This window comes from Phalacrocorax carbo, chromosome 9, assembly GCF_963921805.1.
Source record: "Phalacrocorax carbo chromosome 9, bPhaCar2.1, whole genome shotgun sequence".
NCBI lineage: Eukaryota > Metazoa > Chordata > Aves > Suliformes > Phalacrocoracidae > Phalacrocorax > Phalacrocorax carbo.
Window position 1 is genome coordinate 12061122 of NC_087521.1, and position 21221 is coordinate 12082342.

At 36.6% G+C, this 21221-nt stretch overlaps 1 protein-coding gene across 7 annotated transcripts in view; it reads left to right on the top strand.

The window, feature by feature from the left end:
- MIA2 (MIA SH3 domain ER export factor 2) overlaps positions 1-21221 on the top strand; it is a 38163-nt gene that overhangs the window by 16158 nt on the left and 784 nt on the right. For all 7 annotated transcript variants that reach the window (XM_064460342.1, XM_064460343.1, XM_064460345.1 and 4 more), the window contains 17 exons: positions 104-175; positions 597-701; positions 4199-4321; positions 4882-5005; positions 5828-5874; positions 6069-6159; positions 7472-7610; positions 9439-9540; positions 10884-10944; positions 11286-11321; positions 12264-12331; positions 13053-13135; positions 13444-13575; positions 15452-15604; positions 16953-17084; positions 19916-19992; positions 20390-20615. In XM_064460342.1, the coding sequence (XP_064316412.1) occupies positions 104-175; positions 597-701; positions 4199-4321; positions 4882-5005; positions 5828-5874; positions 6069-6159; positions 7472-7610; positions 9439-9540; positions 10884-10944; positions 11286-11321; positions 12264-12331; positions 13053-13135; positions 13444-13575; positions 15452-15604; positions 16953-17084; positions 19916-19992; positions 20390-20615 (1771 nt within the window). The remainder of the gene's footprint in view (positions 1-103; positions 176-596; positions 702-4198; positions 4322-4881; positions 5006-5827; positions 5875-6068; positions 6160-7471; positions 7611-9438; positions 9541-10883; positions 10945-11285; positions 11322-12263; positions 12332-13052; positions 13136-13443; positions 13576-15451; positions 15605-16952; positions 17085-19915; positions 19993-20389; positions 20616-21221) is intronic.

Sequence of the window (21221 nt, forward strand, 5' to 3'; positions counted from 1 at the left end):
TAGAATCTTCTCAGTTTGAAAATTAAAATAACTTTATTAATTGCCTAGACCTTTTCAGTCAAATCTGTGGAAGAAGCTATATGACAACAATAATAATTTTCAGGTGGCTGAAATTCAGAAGAGAGTGGAATCTTTAGAGAATGAAGCAAAATCTATCCAGTCACAAATTGATGAGGTATGTCCAATTGTTATTGTTTCTGTTTTCAAATCTTTGCAATTTCTCTGTTTTCCATGTAGTTACTGTTTTAATTTTTTTCCTATTAAGGGTGCAGAAATAATATGCTGCGTAAATAAGAAGATTTTGTGAGGCTTAGTACTTTTGTGTGACTTGATTTTGCCACTTTGAGTTTCATATAGCAATTGACATTTATTGGGAAGCACAGTTGCCTTGTCTTTTCTTTGCCTTCTTACTCCACAATGATACCTAGTGTTGCAAAACTACAATCAGCAAAAACTGTTGAAATTGTACAGAAAAATATGAGAATACATATATGTAACAGCTAGAAGACCTAAGAATAAGTCCAATAATAACATCATGACCCCACTTACATCTTCACCTATACTGTTCAAACAACACAGTTTTTTATTTCACTTAGGCCAAGTCCACCCTGAAAGTATATCAGGTTAATACAGAGAGACTCAAGACATCCATTCAAGATGCAGTAGATGAAAACTGCCACCTCCAGGAGAGTGAGAAACAGGTAGGTTCTTTGAGGTTATCCTTAGAAATACTGTGTTTTCTTATGATACTATGTAAATATGATTTCTCCAAGGAGCTCATCCTCAACATGTTTGTTAATACCTCTGTGTGTTCTAGTAAATGGAATGAGGAAGAGGGCACAGCTTTAAAATTATTTTTATGCTGGAATAACTTTGTCTAAAATAGTCCTGTTTTAAAAGAAATTTAATAAACATGCATAGGGTTCAGTGAGAAAGAGAGCATATGGTCATGTAAGACTAATAAGAACTTTATTGAGACGTGGAGGAAAGCAGAAAGATTTGAGCAAGTCGACAGCTAGGATCCTCTAAAGAGGCAGAGAAAATGCTTATACTTCATCCAGAAAACAAAAGAAATTAAGACATTGCAGAGTATGCAAAAGGCAGGTAAGAAACTTACTGTAGTACCACTATGGATGAATTAATGGAAAGTTAGGTAAATAATTGAAAGGGGCAGAAAAGACTGTTACTTCCCAAATTTTAGCTATTTATTTTCCTCAGTGCCATAGCCAGATCCCAAAGAATGCTGATTATTTTAAAACGTTCAGTATATGCAATAGTTGTCCTGTGCAATAAATAGTTTTGCATGAAATTATTCTGTTTTTTTCCTAACAAAAAAATAATCTCTCTGAACATTAAATGGTCCATGGAATGTTTTTTGGGGTTTTTTTGGGTTGTTTGGGGTTTTTTTTAATGGATATGTGCTTATTTTCCTGTCTGACTGATGATCTAATCTGAACAGTAGCGTGATAGATATCTTATGGGGGAGTAGAAGTACAGGCCTGTTGGTTTTTAAGTCTTACACAAAGCTGGGGAGTGCTTTAGTCCTCTGTATCAAAACATTGTGCACATCAGACTTACTGATTCGGGGGGTGGGGTGGGGGTGGGGTTACTGAAAATAGAAAATTTTCTGGAGGAGGAATATTTCAGTTCTGCACAAGTCTGTTACCAGTAAAACTTCATACTTTCCTCTGGTTTTAGGAGTTTGTGACTACAAAAAAAAAGGGGGGGGATGAGGGAACGGGCACAGACAATTTTATTAGGTGCTGTGATTGGAGAAACAGTATATTTGGGTGTAACCACTGTGAGATGAAGTTACTTGAGAATTATTTTCTTTCAAGGGCCTTTTCTTTGTTTAATTTATACATCCTTTTGGTTTGTTTCTGTGAGGAGGAAGGCTCTGGACTCAGTGCTTTATTTCAAATGTGACAGTATCCTTATGTAATAAATTTCGAGAAGCAATACACAAAGTTTTAATAGAGAGGGATTTTTTTTCCTCTGGTAATTTCTTGAGTTCAAACAGAAATAATCCAATTATTTGTGTGTGTGGAAAGAATTTTCTTTTTTTCTTTTAATAAAAAATAGTACTTAGAGTAAGATATTACTAAGTGCTGACAATTACTCTACATTTTATAGGTAATCATTTTATATCAAGCAAAACTAGGAAAAAAAACCAGCTGAAAACAACTCCCAGGATGTAAACAATTTGCCAGGTTCTTAGATAAAAATAAGGGTTTTTACATTCCTTCTAGATGAAATAACCTGGGCATAGTAGTTCCTTAACCACATTATTTAGGATGAATGCCTACGCTTTGTTGTTAACTGAGCTTTGATGCAGTCTTCAGTAATTTGAGAACATTTTGCTATGCTTTTTAATAGATAAATAACCTGATAGGAGTTAATGGAACCTGATAAGGAAAGAGGAGAAAGCATCTGCTTTGCTTATTTGTATTCTTTTATGAGGTGGTTGTAAGCATGTGAGTTAGTTTACTGATTAGAATATCCATATCCCTTTTTTATTTTTCTTTCTTACTCTTTTTTCCTAAGATGGAATTTCACTTATGCTCAAAAGGTAACAAAGGTATTATTTGTTCACAGAAACTAGAGTACTTTCTTCCTCTGTCCATTTGCACTAATGGGTCATAATCTTCTGGCACATCAGAGCTTAAATATTATAACAGATACGCTCTCTGATCTATGATGTGTCAGAGAGGATTGGGCCTTTTAGTTTGAACAAGGGAACTGTTAATGAACTCCAAACTTCCTATGTTTTGGTTTTTGCAGGAACATTAGAAATACAGATTGCCTTAGCTTATTGCCAATCCTTGCTATTTCTCTTTATTGTAATTCTTATGGGTATATAAAGTCATGGCAATTTATTTTCTCTTTGGCTTCACAGTGAAGGAATCTCTTAAAGTTTAGCTTCCCTTTGAGGATGACATTTAAGTGATAAAAGTGGTTGCCTGCATATGTCTTCTGAGCAGTATTAGTATAAAGAGTATTTTTATTTTATCTGTAATATGTAGTTTGCATGATGTTGTAAATTCATATATGGCTTTTACTGCTTGAAAGGTGCAGTTGTGTGCCAAGTGGGGTTCATTCAATTCTAGTCACACACCTTTTGTTCTGTGCCTTCTAGTTTTCCTTTGATTAGTAGCATTCAGGCTTACTTCTCTACTTGCATGGCAGTTCCCCTGTTTAACTACCATTTTCTGGTTTTATTTTTAGTGTAACTGGCTGTTATGTTCTTGTTGCTCAACCTCGTTATTCTTTTCTGTACATTCACTGCTTTTAAATTGGTTGCCTGTTGTGCAACTTGAAGCAATGTTCTTCTCACACACTTAAGGCTTTTTTTTTGTACTGTGCCCCATGTTTTTGTACTGTGTTTTGTCTTAACAGAAATTTGCATCAGTTCAATTTCATTCTTAAAATATGAAGGCATGGTTTAATTAGTTAATATGTTGTAGCAGTTATTCGTAATGAACTGGTGCTTAAGTGTGCTAATCCCTTTGCTGCTGTAAAATATTCTTGTGAAACAAGATTTTACACGAGATGTCTGTAACCTTGGAATGTGCCTGTCTTTTTAGGTAATCACAGTTAATTACAAAGATAGATGCTAGTAGGTGTTGATTACATACAGTTGCCGTGCCTTTCATTAACAGGTTAGCTTTTTTAAGATACAATTTAGAAATTACTTTAAGAGGTATGGAGGAGAGTAGGAGAAATAGTATAGTTTTGCAGGTCACGAATTTAAATAGCTGTCTAAAAAGCTGCTGGGATTCACTTACCTCACCGACCTCTTCTGGGTTAAAGAGGCACAGGTACAATTTCAGAAGTGTGTGTGCATATTGGGGAATGAGTGTTCTCTCCATCCATTCCCCAGTGTTTGTAGCTGTTACACAAATTGTCACTATTTTATATGCATTGCAATTGTCACATCAGGGTTTTAAAATATCCTAACAACTAATTACAATGGAGACCTATTGCAGCTACAGCAAATGGACAATAACATAGAAGTCTTATTTTTCAGCTCTTGAAGTTTAACTGTCTTATAGTCTTATCTCTGTTAATTGTTACTGATGGGTGAGAGGTTAAAATTCTATTTTTGTATAGGTAATATACATAAGATGCTCAAGTACAATTCATCCTTGATGCTTGGTTGTAATGGACAATCACGCTAATCTGGTGTTTCCCTTTTTAGCTTTTACAAGAAGCTGAAGGATGGGGTGAACGATTTAGCGAACTAAATGAACAAACTAAGATGTTTGAATCGTCTAAAGCAGATATAGAAGAAGTATTGAAAAATAAAGAGAGTCAAGTGAAGGTAAATTGTGACAGCTAGCGTTGGATCAAATTATTCAGGCTGATGCTAATCATTGAGTTCCAAGAAAGTCTAACAACCTCTTCTTGCCTATGCATTAAGCTGTTTTGGGTTATTGTTCGTTGTCTCCATCCTCTAATGTCTTGTTTCCTGCTAAGCAAAAAAGGTTGCTTAGCAGCACAGTGGAGCAGTGTGATAGCCTTGGAAGCCAGCACGTTAAATAAGGAAAAACTCTCTTAGTTCTGATAGAGTATTTGCCTTTTTTTTTTTTTTTAATTTGGAGGATAGGAATTGGGAGTGTATTCTTATATACACAAACTCTGCTAAAAGCTTGCATACTTGGCTATCTGAAAAGTCTTCACGAGGGCACACTTGTTGACATTCAGGTATATGCTTTAATTGAAAAAGTAATATCAGATACCTAGCATCCTGTTTATGGGGATCACGTAATCTAAAGGAACTAAATAAAGGAGGGAAAGCCTGAAAAAGTTATTGTAATAGTAACTACATTTACATTGCTTGTATTTGTTTTACTTTTTTTGTTTTGTGGGGCTTTTTCTTAGTCATTGACGCAATACTTACTGAAGATGAAAGACTGGAGTTCAGCAATAAGAGAAGATGATGACACTGAAGATAATCACTGGGACACGGATATGAAGGGTGAAACAGAGAATGGAGAGCATTTAGGTATGGTTTATATAACTTCTTGTCTTAAATACTAATTTAATAGATGTTTTAAAAATACAGAACTAACAAACTTCTGGAAAAGCTGAAAGATCAGCTTTGTAGAAGTTGGGTTTTCAAAAGTCATCTAATGTTCACATTGGATAGTTAACTGATGCTTGGACACCTCCGAATAACCACCTGTGCTACTGTTGAGCAGTGTGTGGGTATAGCTAAAGCATACATATTGTCACAGAGCAATGTAAAGACTCAGTGCTCAGTCTCTGGCAGAATTGCTTTAGCCTATGTTAGTATTAAGTAGTGATCATCAAGCATTTTTAGGTAGAAACCTTGCTTTCATCTCTTGAATCTCCTCCCAGCAATAACACTGTGGGTCCTTAGAGCTTAATTACTGATTATGCAGGCGTTACTTGTTGCGGGCAGCATCATAGCACTGGAATCAGATGGATGTAGATACGGGTCCCCTCAAAACAGCAGCACAGAAGAGCCTTTCTTCTTACTTTTTCGTGCTGCAGCTCCTTTTTAATCTTCTTATGCTGGTGCTGATGATACTGTAGGGCACAGCCCAGTGAATCCTAGAGTCTGTATTCAGCATCTCACTTTTAACATGAACATTCTGAGTCTGATTGGCAAACAAAGCACTAAAATATAGGCATCCCCAAGTGCTTTTTTTTTTTTTTTCTTTTTCCTCAAAATACGCTGTGCCTATCCTGGTATGTTGGGGATTACATTTTTTATAGAATCAAAATAAAATAATAGTAGCAGACTCTGTCACCAACCTTTTTGTGCTTTTTATGTGATGTATTATTCTGTTCTGTCAATCAGATGATCAGCAAAAACGAACTGTGAAGAAATTGATCTATGCTGCAAAGGTATGTGATTCTAAGAAACTTGTGGATGGAAGGGAGGAAACTAGAGGGAATATATGCAATTTTTATGGTCAGTTAATTGCATATAGATATCAGTATCAGAGTTTAGCATCTTTTAATGTTTAATTAGGTGGTTTTGCATGCAAACAGTTTCTGGTAATCTTAATGTTCTTCTTTCTTTTTAATTTTTATTGTAGTTAAATGCTTGTTTAAAGACCCTGGAAACAGAAAGAGATCAAATGTATTCAAAACTGTCTGATGAAAATAAAGCTAAAGGAGAACTTACAGGTAATTAAATGCTTTGCCTTTAAAATTAATAAGATGCTGCTTTTGTAAAATAAAACTTCACAGGCTGTAAACATTACTTCCAGTAAAAACTGTATTAAGTTTACATTAATAGCTCCACTTGATTTTTAAAATGCCTGTTTAAGTTGCTTAGCTATCTTAAATATTTTACTTTAGAGGTAAAGCTGTCAAACTGTAGTGATGTATAATGGTTGCTAAAGTACCACTTGTAAATTTTCTTGTACTCCTGTTGGATTATTCTATAACTTTAAGTTACAGAATCTTAATACGTGGGCAAAGTGATGTTAATAAAGAAATAATCCCTTTACATAATTTCTGGACATGAAACTCTGGAGTTTTAATCTAAATTGTAAAACCATTATTAAAAATGGTAACTTGACTGTAATAAGTTTGTAATGGGTGCATGCTCAGTACTTCTTAAAATCCAAAATACTGCATTTAGACAATTGAACCTGAAAGCATCTTGTTCTGTGGGTTGTTTTTTTTTTTCCTTAGTTATGTAGGACATACTGAATTAAACCTTATGAAATTAAAACACTGCCACTTTAATTTAAATTAAAGCCTGTAATTAGCTATTGCTTTCATAGATAAGAGCGAGCAGAGTAGCCATCGCATTTGAATGTACTGTGCTTTGTTATTTGGGTGATGAAGTGCTCCGTAAAAATGTATTTTTCAGGTTTTGATAATCCTTTAAACTGACTGTTTGTGCTAGTGTGTTTTCCAAATTGATTGTAACTCTGTGCCATAAAGATATTCATATCTATTTGAAGCTTTCTGTGTTACTTGAAGAGAGGCATAGGAATAGTAAATAGGAAAAGAAACATGACTGATTTTAATTTGGAAAGATAAGGTGGTGTGACAAATCTGAGTTATCCCTTCAGGCTACTCAGCAAGACCTCATGTGAGTAAATCTGCAAGAGTATACGATGGTACCGATTTTACTCCTTTCGTAAAATATTTTCATTAAGGGCTTTTATTATTGTAATTATATATTGTGAATTACAAAACTGCATTGTTTTCAAAGAAGCTATCCAGTTTGGAGCAAAGGCTAGATATGTACTCAGCTGCAGTCTGTGGTAGGTAGAGGGTATAGTTGCTGGCGTCCCATCAAAAGGAGCAATACTGTTTCTCAATTTGTATGAGTTATTGAAATATATTAACATATTATTGCTTATATTATTAAATCAACATAGGATCAAAGGTTTTTACACACTTTTTAATAATAAAATATTGTAAATATTTTAATTTTGTAAATTGTGCATTACCCCAATGTAAATATCTCTCAATTTGACAGAACGCATAGAAAACCTTCAAAGTCAACAAGCTTCCTTGCAGTCTGAGAATGAACGCTTTGAAAGCGAAGTTCAAAAACTTCAGCAGAAACTTAAAGTAATGACTGAGCTTTATCAAGAAAATGAAATGAAACTACACAGGTGCTGGTTCCTCTTTTTATATTCCATGCTTACTGTTTGATTTGAGTGTAACTCTTTGATTTGGGTGGCTGAAAATTATTTAAAATTTGAATACTGCTCTCCAGAGTTTTCTGAATTGTTAAGACCCTGTTACGTTACAGCTTCGTCATGTTTTGATCACAGTAATTTTGTAGAAATTGTTTCCGTGAAAATAGTGGTGTATTATTTTAGGACTTTTCCAGAAGCAAGTACAGAAACAAAGATGAACAAAGAAATACCAAATTTTTAGTTTATGAAATAAGGTGGGTGAAGTTGGAAAGCTTGAGTTTTTTCTTTTGTTTAATTAAGATCTGATGTAATACAGCTATCAAACTTGCTGAAAGATAACCAGTAGCTGCTTTAATTGTGAGGTCTATTTTATATAGTAAAGAGAGCTAATAATGTCAGCAGAGAAGTGATGCTATATGTAAAGCTAAACTTAGAGATTAGACCAGCAAACTGTTACAGTAAGTGACATAAAATCCCTGTGAATCAGGCTTTCCTCACCAAGAAAGATAGAATATGAGGGCTGTACTATCTGCATCACAGTCAGGATGATTAGCAGGGATTGTGACTGACTAAAATCAGAAATGTGTTGATTGGGATGGGATGGGGCACGTAGTAACCTTCAGACGTGTGTGCGCGTGAGGATGGGACAGGGAGGGGACAGGAGCCATTGTTTTAGGGCATGATTGTAAAATTAGTTTTACTAGCCAGAAATTATTTCTTCAAAGAGCAGACATAATCTTGAAGGCAGCAAGGGAAGCAGCACAAGTCTTGATCCTGTACTGAGCAGTATGCAGGACCTTTTTAAACAATTACTTTCAATAATCTGCTCTCTAAAATATATATATGTATAGATATTTGGCATCCTTGTAGATGCAACGAAACCCAGAAATCCACTACAGTAACATTCAATTTTTAAAAAGGGCGGGCAGGGGGAGGAACCTTTTAAAAAGAAGCTATGATGGGCTGTCAGAAAGGGAAAATGTTTGCAGACTGCATGGATGATATTTAAAAATGCCATGCTGAAGCTCAGCAAATGTGTGCTGCTGCTTATCAGAGATTTCAGAAAAGCCAAAACGGAGTGGGGAGGAGCTTGGCATGATGAGAGGCTATTGGTATGAACAAGGAATCTTTTTAAAAGCTAGGCATGTTCAAACAAGGGAAATAGAAAAGTGGGAAATTAAGATTGAGTAAAAAAGAAGTTTAAATCATGTTCAGCATGATTTGGTTTGATAGTTAAGGACTGCTGTTACAGGAAGAATGACCAGTTTATCCATTCAGGGCTCTGTGCAGCAGTAGTATCCATGGGTGTTCTGTGGTCTGGAATACGGGTTTTCTCTTCTGCAGTGCCCAAGAAGGTGTAATAACTTTTAAAAATAGCTAATAACAACATTTTTCTTCTCTGGAAAATTATTTTAAGATGTAAAAAAGTACCAGAACAAATCACTGATAGTGTAGTTTGGTGTTCAGTTTGTTTGATTTGAATTGTGGCTGCTTTCCTCTGTCACCCTCCCCCCTCCCCAGTAGAAATATTCTTTGGTAATATGGATTGTCTTGAAAAATCCTTTTAGGAATAGTGATAACCTAAATGTTTCATATAGAATAGTTAATGAATGGAATAAACTAATATGAATACAAACTACTGCTATTTATGCAACTACATATGTTGCCTATAAAACTTTTATCTGAATAAATATAATGTACTCATCATGCCTAAAAAATTGGAGCAGTTTTTCTTGACAGACCAACTACAAAATTGTTGACCTGAAACAGAATTAACCATAGTTTTTTAATTTTCTTAAAGGAAGCTGACAGTAGAAGAGAGAGAACGCCTACAGAAGGAAGAAAAGCTTTCTAAAGTAGATGAAAAAATTAATCACGCTGCTGAAGAACTAAACAGCTACAGGTAACTACAGATTTTAGTTGCTGTAATCACTTGTTCCAAAGTGAACAAAAGGCAATAGAAAATTAATAAAAACACCAGCATATGTGAATGTATTTTCTTCCAGCTTTTGTTTTGTGTGTATATGTTACATGCTAGTTTGTGTGTGGTAATACACACTAAGGGAGTTCTTGCTTTGTTAAAGAATTTGGGTATGGGAGATCACCGGCAACTTTTCTTCCAATAGAAAATGCTGATTGTACTGATAAGCTAGCTTTAAAGGAATGGTAGAAGTGGGTCTCCCCTCTACTGAATGGAGATAAAAATATGAAGTTAAGACAATGCTGTGAAGTAAATGCAGTGTTCAGTTTTCCTATAGGTCCTAACATATTTACGTTGTCTAGTTATAGTATTGTATTTCTGTATCCATAAGGTTACCAAATAGTACTGTTTAGAAGTTCTTTACTAAAATACTGTGATGTGGGAATGTTTTATGTAGTTATTTTTTAACTGCTTTGCTCTGTTTTGTGTTACATCTGTCCAGGTGTACAAATGTGTACCTCTGGTTTGCTTGTGTAGTTTCTCAAACTATGGCATAATTCTTCAATCCGTAATGTATATTCTCCATCTTCCTTCAGTGTTTATGGGAGATTGACTCTAACTGAATGATGCTGACTAACAATGCTTCCTAAAGAGTTAATTAGATTAATTCTTTATAATATAAAGTTCTTGTAGACATTCTTCAGTATTCATCTAGGAAAAGAGAATTCACCCTTCTTGATTTACTCAGAACGTGGACTTTGTAGACATCTTAGTTTTAAAGAGAATATTAATATTGCAAATGGAGTATAACTAAACAGTGAATGTGTCTTTGGCCCACCTGCTGAGAAAGTATAGAACCTAGAGAGGCTGTGCACAGGCTAGCTGGCAGCAAAGGTGGTGTCATACTTTCTGTGGTCTTGAAATAACTTCAGTGTAAGTGACTGTCCCTCAGGACTGACTGTGGTAGCCTGTGACAGCACGATGCTCCAGCCACATTGGTACATTTGCTGAGATGGGTGAGGCTGGCTGTCTAGGCATAGGTGGAGGGATATCCTTTATATTGGTAACATATCGGAGAGCACTGAAAAGTTGGAGAGATGCTGGGTGTTTTGGTTCTGTTCTGTTTACCATCCTGTTGGCACTAATCTAGGGCCTAGAATTTCCATTGCTACTATAATTTTTATGTATCCCATGGGTCTAAGTGACAATACTGTGTCTTTGATTAAAAAACTTTAATTATGCTGTGTGTTTATCATGTTTACTATATTTAAAATTACTTTCCTCAACATTTTGTTGCAATGTCATAAATCCTAATTTTGTTATAGACAGCGAGCAAAAGATCTTGAAGAAGAGCTAGAAAGAACCATTCGTTCTTACCAGAATCAGGTATGTGCTTTGTGTTACCATCTGTGCCAAGTAGGAGGAATGTTATTGCAACTGTAATACCACTTTTAGATGGGTTGTGATACTGTACTTGGCTTGGTGTTGTTGGGTGGGTTTTTTGCCTTTCTGCTCGCCCCCTTCCGCCCCCCCCCAACATCATCTGGTTTTGACTGATACAATTTCACAGCAGAGATCACCAGATACCTTTATTAAAAAGTTAAATTTTAAGCTTAGGGGTCTCATTATAAATTATCCACACACATTAAATTGACAGATAAGAGCATATATTCAATCTTAAGTTTTCTTTCTTAGATTAATAATTATCTCATGAATCTCTTTCATAGATTACTTCACATGAGAAAAAAGCTCATGATAATTGGGTAAGCTCCAAATACTGAATTTTCTGAACTTTGTGCTTCTTCCTTTTCAGTTATTTTAATAGCTTGCTTTACCACTTCTCTGTTTCTTATTAAAAAACAGATGATCAAAATTAACTGTAACGTGTCACCTTTAAACATATGGATTTCTTGCAGATATACACAAAAGCATGTTAAAAATACTTCTATCATATAAAATAGTTGGAATAGCTGGATACCTATGAGCACAGTAGAATGATATTACACTATTATATCTGCTGGAATAAGATGTTACCATTTAACAAGTGTGTGACATTTTGCTAATAATAAAAGCTTTTGGCCTTGTTTCAATGCCATTTTAATATTTTCCCTGGATGTACTTCACTCCTTTTATCTACTGATAGAAGACATTATGTCCTGTGAGAACAGTATGTTCCATTGACAGCTTCCTGAGAATGTTGCTACAAAATCCATTTTTACCTTTTTTTCCAAACAGGAAACTTTAAAATATCTCCTGACTAATACATTCTTCAGTCTCACAGAATGGTCTGTATAAGATAGAATCCTGTTAAAAGCTGTGGCGCTTCATGGCCATAATTTTACAGTTTTTAACTATATGATTTTAAAGTAAACTTTCTTATAAAATTTGATATTTTAAATCTTCACATGTTCTGTAGATTCTTCAAAGCAGCTGTAGCCAAAGAGTTTCATTTCTGCGGTTGTAAGAACCTGCAGGAAAGCTATATCATTCCTCAAAAATTTGGGCAGTGTAGCTGCTAATGTAATTTGATGATGTATGTGAGACTCTGTTTTATATGCTTTTATATAAGAGTCATATGCTGTGAAAATATAGTCGGCACACTTCAGATAGGTCCTAGAGCCAAGACAGTTTTTCCTATCACATTTATGAAGCATTTAATTAATAAACAGCATATCTAAGCATCTGATTTTTGTCCTTCCCCAAAGCTGACAGCCCGAGCAGCTGAAAGACACCTCAGTGAGCTAAAAAAAGAAAATGCACATAACAGACAGAAGTAAGTGCAGTCCTGATCTAATTCTAAACAAATGCAATTTGGCATGTGAGTATGTTTTGGATTTATGAGGTTTGGTGTTTTCTAGACCTATGTTAATCCGTTGTGGCCCAAACTGGGCAGAGAGAGCACAGTGTTCTCTTGGAGTTCTGAAAGGAAGGGAGTCATTTAAGCATTCCTGTAATGGTAACATGCAAGAAAGTAAGAACTGAAGAACTATGTAAAGTATTGAAATATTTCAGGAAAGAAGCAGAACGTAGTAGTGGAACGCAGAGGTTTGGGGGTTTGTTGTTTGTTTGTTTGAAGTTATGTATCAACCAGAAGTGATGGGTACCTAGTGATTTTAGAGTTTATTTCGGAAATTAATACTGAGCTAACAGATCAGGCGGTGGTGGTGGTTGTGAGGAACCTTTAGGTGTGAAGTTAACTAATATTTGGAATGCAGTTCAAGAGTACTTGTGAGAGTGGTGTCGTGCTAGGGATTGTGACATCTAACATGCCACTTCAATTTCTGAATTACAGTTTAAATACAGCAGCGTAGAGAAGCACTTTAAAGAATTCTTATGTTCAGAGTTCTGTGACATCCTTTGTCTCTTTTTATTTAGGGAATAAAATACCTTGCTTCATTAACCCTTTAAGTAGAAAGCCTAGCAGTAGACAGTGCAGTCCAGTAAAACTTTTGGACTTCTTGGTTATTTACTACTTTTTTGTTGTTTATTTGCAGATTAACTGAAACAGAATTTAAACTTGACCTTTTAGAAAAAGATCCTTATGCTCTCGATGTTCCAGTTAGACCATTTGGCAGAGGTACAGTATTGAATTGTAAAATAGAGCCTAATTGTTTTTGTTTATGGTTTTGTTTCCCAAGACTGCACATACGTAATTGTTTGAAAACTATCTTGGCCATGTGTATGTACAAATAACAGTCGCTGAAACTAAGAGCATTTGCAGCATTGATGAGAGTAGACTGGGAATATAATACACATGGTAATTAAAGCACAATTTTCATTTCACTTATACAATTTAGTTTTAAACTTCACCTGAGAAGTTAATTATTTATACAGTTTGCTAAACTAAATATTGTGAACTTGAGTATTTTGTTTTAACTGTTCCAGAGCATTCCCCATATGGACCCTCACCAATGGGCCGGCCTTCATCTGAAACAAGAGCTTTTCTTTCCCCTCCAACTTTATTGGAGGGTCCTTTAAGGCTTTCACCTATGCTTCCAGGTGGAGGAGGAGGAAGAGGTACAATTCTTAAACTTGAAAATATATCTATTCTGGATTTCTCTCTCCTCTACTATAAACCTGTCACACCTTTTCCTCTTGCTGGCGACAAAAAGTATTAAAACAATCAATTAAATAGTTAATTGGACAAACTCTTCCTGTTTTTCAACTTGCTTCTAAAGCTGTCTAATGTATAACAGTACGACGGAAAATTTAGTTGGTACTAGTGGGTTGGTTAGTGGATTCACTTTAGAAGCACATACTGAGAAAAGTGAAAAGCCAAACTTTATCAGTTTTTGTTTCTTAGACAAATGGGGTTCTGCTGAAATAAACTTACCGTTTTAAAGTGAACAAAAGTTGATCAGCTTTCTGAAGAAAAAAAAATGCTACTGACAGCTCACTGGTCTACAGTAAGTGAGAGAAGGAGAGGGTAACTGCATTGTCAAAAACATGAGACAGTGTTACTGGGGGTCATGACACTAGAAAGTTACTGATTCAGTATATTGTTTTCCTCCCTTTGCTCTAAATTTGAAGCAGTCCTTTTATGTGAAGGCAGTTGCTTCCCCAATGATAAAAGGGACCAGGAAGGTTGTGTGTAAGGAGTAAAATGCAGAGACAGGGGAGTAGGTGAAAGCAAGCCATGATGTCATGGGTTATAAGGGAAGAAAACCACTGTTCCTTCCCATTTTTGATGTTGATGGAAATAGCATAGATAAATGCTAGAGTGGAGGTCAGTGTCTGTTGTCAGGTAGTAAAGAAGCTACTATTTATTTTAATACTACTGTTACATCCATTTAAACTTATAGTTGTTTAATGGGAAATATGTCTAAATGTTTCTTTTATAGGATTTCACTAATCAACATTGATTTTTAGAAGACCAGCAAGGACTATTTATTTCTTTTAGTTCCTTATAAAAAGCATATCCAGGTGCATGTGAAAGTTGATTTATTTTCTAAGTCAGAAAAAAACCTTGAAATTGAACGTTCAACTCTAGCTATACCACACAAGCAAAAATCATACTTGATTATTTGTATAGAGACAGTAAGTAAAGACACTAGCTGTCCAATGTATCTTTAAATTGTTGCTGGTGAGGGAGAGTGAAAACCTGATTTCAGGATGCAGTATTAGCAAGGAAAGAGACTATGCAAAGATGTAGTGCTTCATTGTGAAATGGGCAGTAGTTAATGTAACTTGGGCAGATTAAACAAATGATGTGTTTAAACAGTGCCAGATACTGAGTAATTATAGTGCTCATCTCACTTTGCACAAGACAGGAAATGGCTTCAAATACTAGGTTGAATTTTAGGATAGAGTATTAAAGAATTATACCAGAATTCAGTATTTAAGTCATTTTTCAGACCAAATCTATTTTAAAGGAAGGTTGCAACCTAAAATCACTCATTGTTACAGTTTCTCTTGCACTTGGTTACGTGTTGACCTGGTCTTAAGTTGTTCTTTCTAATTCAGGGGGAAAAAAACGTGTTTAATGTAGTGTGGATATTTTCTTATGATGAGGGTATTAACTTTCAGTGTGCTAATTTTTAGTTTGATTAGCAGCAGGTTTCTTAGCACTGAGAAGATCTATTGTGAGGGCACTAATTTCTCTGATTTGAATGAACTGAAACTCTTACTTTTCTTGGTTTTTTTAAATTGCAGGTACTCTAGATTGCACTCTTGTTGAACTAAGACTTTTTCATTCCAAACAAACCTTTTAAACACTTCTAGTAAACATAAACTGGTCATCAACAAACAGCTGGAGAGTCCTGTGGAGCCTTGTGCCTCTCATATCTTGACAGTGTTGGCATTCCGTGATTTACTGTTTTCAGACTTAGTGAAGAAAGCCATAATAGAGGATTTTAAATACCTGGGTGAATAGCTGTGTGATTTCTTCAATTAGGATCCAGAGGACCAACTGCCATGTATGAAGCTGGTAATGAAAGAGGAGAGCTGAGTTCTGATAGACTAACTGAACCCCAGAGACCACCATCAGATACTGGATCCCTGTCACCTCCTTGGGACAGAGAACGCAGGATAATTCTGCCTCCACCAGGTATAAAAATCTGCTTAGCTACTGCATCTGCAGAAAAATGGAGTTACTGACTTGTAGTGTGTATATCTAAGTATTTTTTGCTTAAAAATAGGAAATGTTTTCTTGGAACTGCATGTGCAACTGCACTGGAAGGTGTTTTTTTTAATAGTAGTTTTTTTCCCATTCTTGAATGGTGTGGTTCACTGGCACTTCTTCTAGGCTGTCTTTTAAATGTATGTTGGTACTGGCAGTGTACAGTCAACTGTTCGGTTTCATCATTTTACTGGGGGCTTGTTCAGCGCATCAAAAGAACTCTCTGGATAACTAATACGAGATCTGAGACAGTAAGAAGTTTTAATGGTACAGTAGCCTTAAATAAAAGCTAGCTACTATGTTTTTCAAAAAATTTTATGTTAATAGTACAGACGTAGCGTGTAGTCCTTGTTCAGTACATATTTTTGTGTTGATATTGCCTCTTTGATAATTAACAACAACAAAATCAGTCTTCACTCTCACTTCTTCAGCTATACGTCTGTATTGCGTGCTGTCAAGGAAGACAGAGATGAATCAAAGAGGATACTACTGATGTTTCTCAAGTAAACAATGCGGATGGAAGGACAACCTTCCTGTATACCTGTAACAAAGCAGCAAAAGTGCTACAAGTTTTTTAAAAAATTTAAAATTGGGTGAAGTACACAGATAAAAGTACCTCAATTACTAGATGCAGCAAGCAATATTGTAGTTGCCACATGTGTATGAAAGCTTGATTATACAACTCAAAGTCCACTCAGGATGCAGTTTCTTATTTGCCAGATCTGATCTATTGACAGGATACTGCAGAGGGGTAGTCTTGTTTCCTTGACCTGAGCTGTGTTCTTACCCCATCTTTGCACTTGGATCTCACTGCTACAGTTTGTCTTGTACCTGCATGGTTGCTAGATCTGATGCAAGGAAGTTGGTGGGAACGCATTATAGCGCTATGAAACGTAACAGGAAACAGCACTCTTACAGCATGGCTTAAAACGTATAGGAACTGGTTTTGCCTTTGCCCTTCATGGCTATGTGGAGCCTTTGTTTCAAGGCCCCACTGTTTATAACTTAGGTGATCATAACTCTCAAAATTCCATGGTATGTTAAACAAAAAATCAATGAACTTTCCTCTTTTACAGCTTCTTAGGAACATTAGCTATAGTACATACTTGGTGGGATTCCTTTGTTTGGGTTTGGTTTTTTTTAAGATTGTTGCTCACCCTGATTCATATTCACTTTACAAGAGCCTAAGATACCCAGAGAATTGCACTGGTCTAAAATTTTATGAAATGGGGGAATAAATCTTGACTGACCTGTTTTGTAATTTCTTCAATGTTAGTTGAGCCTTACACTGATCCAGTTCTTCCTCCTCGAAGACAAGAAAGACTTTTCCCTAATCCTCCAAATACTGGAAGACTTTCTGGACCAGCAGAACTACGAACTTACAACGTGCAGTCTTTTGATAAAACAGGTGGGGATTGCATCACGGGATGCTGTAAAATGGAGAATCTCAGTATAGGTTGACTGTATGTAGGAAGCCATGGTAAGAGGACAACTTTATAGCTACTACAGACCCAATGTTCCATTGTGTAAAGATATTTTAATGCCTGCTAGCCTCGATGCAGTCTTTCCCTCTTATTGACAATAGCAGTCTCTTCTGTCAGGTGGATGGGATTCCGTGAATGGTAGTCGTGAGGTATTTTCTTTGTCCGCCTTCACTGTTGCGTGTGTTAACCATTCAGGCTTGGCCTTGAGTCGGTTTTGGCCCCTCCTAGGAGGCTCACCACAGCATTAAAATATCACAAACCTTTATCTCCATTTCCCTGCCACTTTTGGTAAAGGTAGAAAGAGTTAAGAGTCATTAAGACTGAAAGAATAACAGCAAAGTTTTCAAATATCCACTGGCTTTGTGTACTGAACTAGAAGGTCCTGAGGCCGCCTCCTTCAAACTGTTTACCATACTTGCAGCTTTCTGTAGTTCACAGTGCAGTTGCCCCTGACTTAGTCATATTTCCCTGACCCAAGTGCCATTTGTTTTCAGTTAGCCAATTACATAAATTCTAGTTTGTGAAGCTTAGCAATAACCAGAAGCTCAAAGTTTTTGTGACTTAAACCTTACCACTGAAACAGTTTAAGAGCTTAAAGCCTTAGTACTTACTAAACAGTTTTCATCCTTATTCAATGCCTAGTAAGTCACATGTGTCTGAGCCATCAGCTAGGTTGAAGCCATTAAACCTGCAACAGAAACTTTTCCACTTAGTGTTCAGTTACTCGTATGACTAGTACTAAGTTACCATCTTTGTTGTCCAGTTTCTGGCAATAGGAGAGAGAATCTTTGTTACTTGGTGTTATAATGTGAGAATTGGGAATGCTGAATTCTGCTTCAGGTTGAAGGTTCAGGTTTTACAGAGAGCTGTTTTCTACTGGAAGACAATTCTGTTCCCGTAAAGCCACTCACCTTCCTACCCCCTTTCAGAAGCTTCTCTGTTTCCCTTCTGCTTTCTACTGCTTTGTATTTGACTGCAGCCTTTTTTTTAGCACCTGGATGCTGACTGAAGGACAGGAGAAGTGCAATGTCTTTGCACTCATTTCTTGTATCCGTTTTTACCCTTTTCTTCAGCTGCTGGCAAGAAACAATAAAAAAATAAGCTGTATTCAGTTCTTGGGCAGTTCAAAACCTACTTAATGGAAATGGTTTCTGATAACCTTCCTGCCAGCACTTAGCAGGTTATTAAGCATATGTAAATGTTGCTTTTTAGAGGCATATAATTTCATTAGGCTTGGATGAGTATTTGCAAAAATAGCAAAAAACCCCAACAAATAAGTAACAAAAACAAAACCAAAAACAACCCACCCCGTCCAGCACATACCTGGACTTCAGAACAGCGGTGTGTTTCACAGTACTGAAATCTAGGTTCCAACTCTTTAAAGAGTCCATGAGCTACTTTCTCAGCAAGATCATCAAAAAGCTATTTAAAGTGAACAAAATACACATTTTCCTAAGCTGAGGTGGCTAACTGTACAAAAACTTTAAACTTGAGGCAAATATCTGGAGCATGAAGCTCCTTGTCAGAAAGAAGGGTTAAAGCTTTAGTGTTTGTGAGCAACTTTACACTTTCCATTTTGAATCCTTGTAATGCAATGTAAGTTTCAAGGCATGAATATTCTCTGTGTGACATGAGCAGTTAAAATGCTTCAGACTGTTAAGTAATGGTATCTTCAGCAAGGCGGGGCCTGCTTGAACTGTTGTAACTTAGAGTTTTTGAAAAGACCTATCTGTTCATTGAGAAAATAGCTTGCTTTGCTTCAGAAAGGAAGAAATGCAACATGTAGGTGAAAAATCTGTCACTTGTTAGAACTATTGTTTTAGTCTTGTGCTGTTTTGTAGTATCCTTATTCAGGCAGAAGTGCAAGAAAGCGGTATTTTTCAAATCTCAGGTTTGTTTTGGGGTTCTTTTGTTGTTCTGTTTTTGGGGTGGTTTTGTGTGTGTGTTGGGGTTTTTTTTTTGGTTGGTTGTTTTAAGAAAGGAGTACATTTAATGTATATATTTTGTGTATTTATATCCGGTCAGATTCTCCTCTGACAATTCCCTTTATTTTTCTCCAGTTATTACTGAAAATACTTGTTCTCAGGGAAGTGTAAAGGTAAAAACACTGAAGATCCTGTTTATCTCTTAATTTATCAAGTGAGTACAGCAAATAGGAGGAAGATTATTCTTATTTCTGAATGCTTATCCAGAACTGATGTAGTGTTGAAAGTGCCCTTGATGTTTAGTAACTATGGAAGGAATCAGCTTTTGTCAAATTTGAACAGGATTGCTGTCGAGCTCTATGCCAGGAGCATGTCATAGTGCAATCATACCCAGAGCAGGAATTACCAAAGAAATAAAGTATTAGCAGGGAGGGGAAAAATGGAAGTGCTACAGTGATGTTAAGATGTATCGCTAGGAAAATACACGTGTAACTTCTAAAAAAAAAAAAAAAAAAAAAAAAACCAAAACCAACCACCAAACACACCCAACCAAAGTAAAATGGAAGTAAAAGCCTTCTTTTGGTAAAAGAAACTTTGGTAAGAGCTGCAGCCTTGTAATTCATGTGCAACCTGTACAGAAGTTAGAGGAAACAGTCATAGCTTTGTGTTCCTCGGTTGTCTTTCAGTCTGCCTGTGTAACAGTTGCTTGGTACAGTGACACTTCCTTTTTTTTTCCTTGCCTATATATCCTGATTTCACAAAAAATGTGGAACTTGGTGGTGGGGAGAAGGGGGTCAGTGCTGAATAACTTGTCTAACTTTTGCATACAGATGGACAAACATCTTCAGAAAACAGCCCACGACCAGAACCAAGTGGAAATGGGATGAAAGATCATTCTAATCTTAGTGTAAGTAGCTAACCAGGAACTTGATTTAAAGATGCTTTCATTTTCTGCAAATTATTTAGGAAAATATGTCTCTGGTACATTGGTCACATATTGCACCATGCAGGCCAAATTACAAAATCGTATGTATACTTGTATTACAGCACTTACTGTCTTGTGAATTAGTTTTGATGTGTGACTAATACAGTCCCTGCTGAAAATTAATTATAAGGCAAAGGATGAAGCTGTGGTCAAGCTGATGGTTAGTGACCATAGATAGCCTGGCTCAGGATTGTGCTGTAGCTAAGGCAGAGTTGGGCCTAGCTGTTGGCTACATCAAAGTGGGCCTGGCAGGCCTGGAGATGTTCCTGCTCCGTATCCCTTTCCCTGAGCGACCTTCCCTGTTTTCATTGTGTTGCAGAACTCACTACCTGATCAGTTGCTGACGTCTGAAAGTGAAGTTGTCAGCTCAGGGTTTGCTCCTCCACCTTTTCCTCCGGTCAGACCTCCACTGATGCCTGTGGATCCTAGAGCACCTTTCATGAGACGAGGACCTCCTTTTCCTCCCCCTCCTCCTGCTGGCATGTACGGACCACGGGAATGCTTTCCAGTACGGGACTTTGGGCTTCCGCGCCCTCCGCTGCCAAGTACGTAGCTTTTGCCAGCATTTACTTAAAGTTGATGAACATGAGTGCTTTGTGCAGGTAGTGAGTTACCGCACTGGGTAAACACTTAAATCTTTATTTGCACGTACTACATCTCAGTTCAGCTAACCGGGAGCATCTTTTCTGAGGAATGATAATTGCATTGTACACTTTTCTACCAATACAAGCAACTGAGAGGAATGTTTTTACAAATAGTAGCTTTGGCTGGAAAATACATGGACACACGCTGGTTGGCACTTAAAGGGCTTGTTTCTGGGTAGCAAAGCAGGAGGTCCTTACCTTTTCCTTCTGTATGGTTGCATCATACATAAGTCCTAGAGCTTCATCCTTCAGCTTTGAGATGCGCTAGTCTCCATACAAAGGCATGTGTTTGGGACATACTTGTTAATCATTTTTCCATGGAGTTTGCATTAGTGGGGCAAGATGTAAGTATCAGACTGAAGGGCTTCTTTCTGCCTCCAGCTGTTCTCTGATTAGTTCTTCACAGGTTAAACAGTTTACCTTCCAAAATACCTAAGGTACAGCAGCCGAGGGCTGCTGCAGCAGACCAAAGGTCGTGGTGGTGGCAGCAGCAGCCCATTGCCGGAC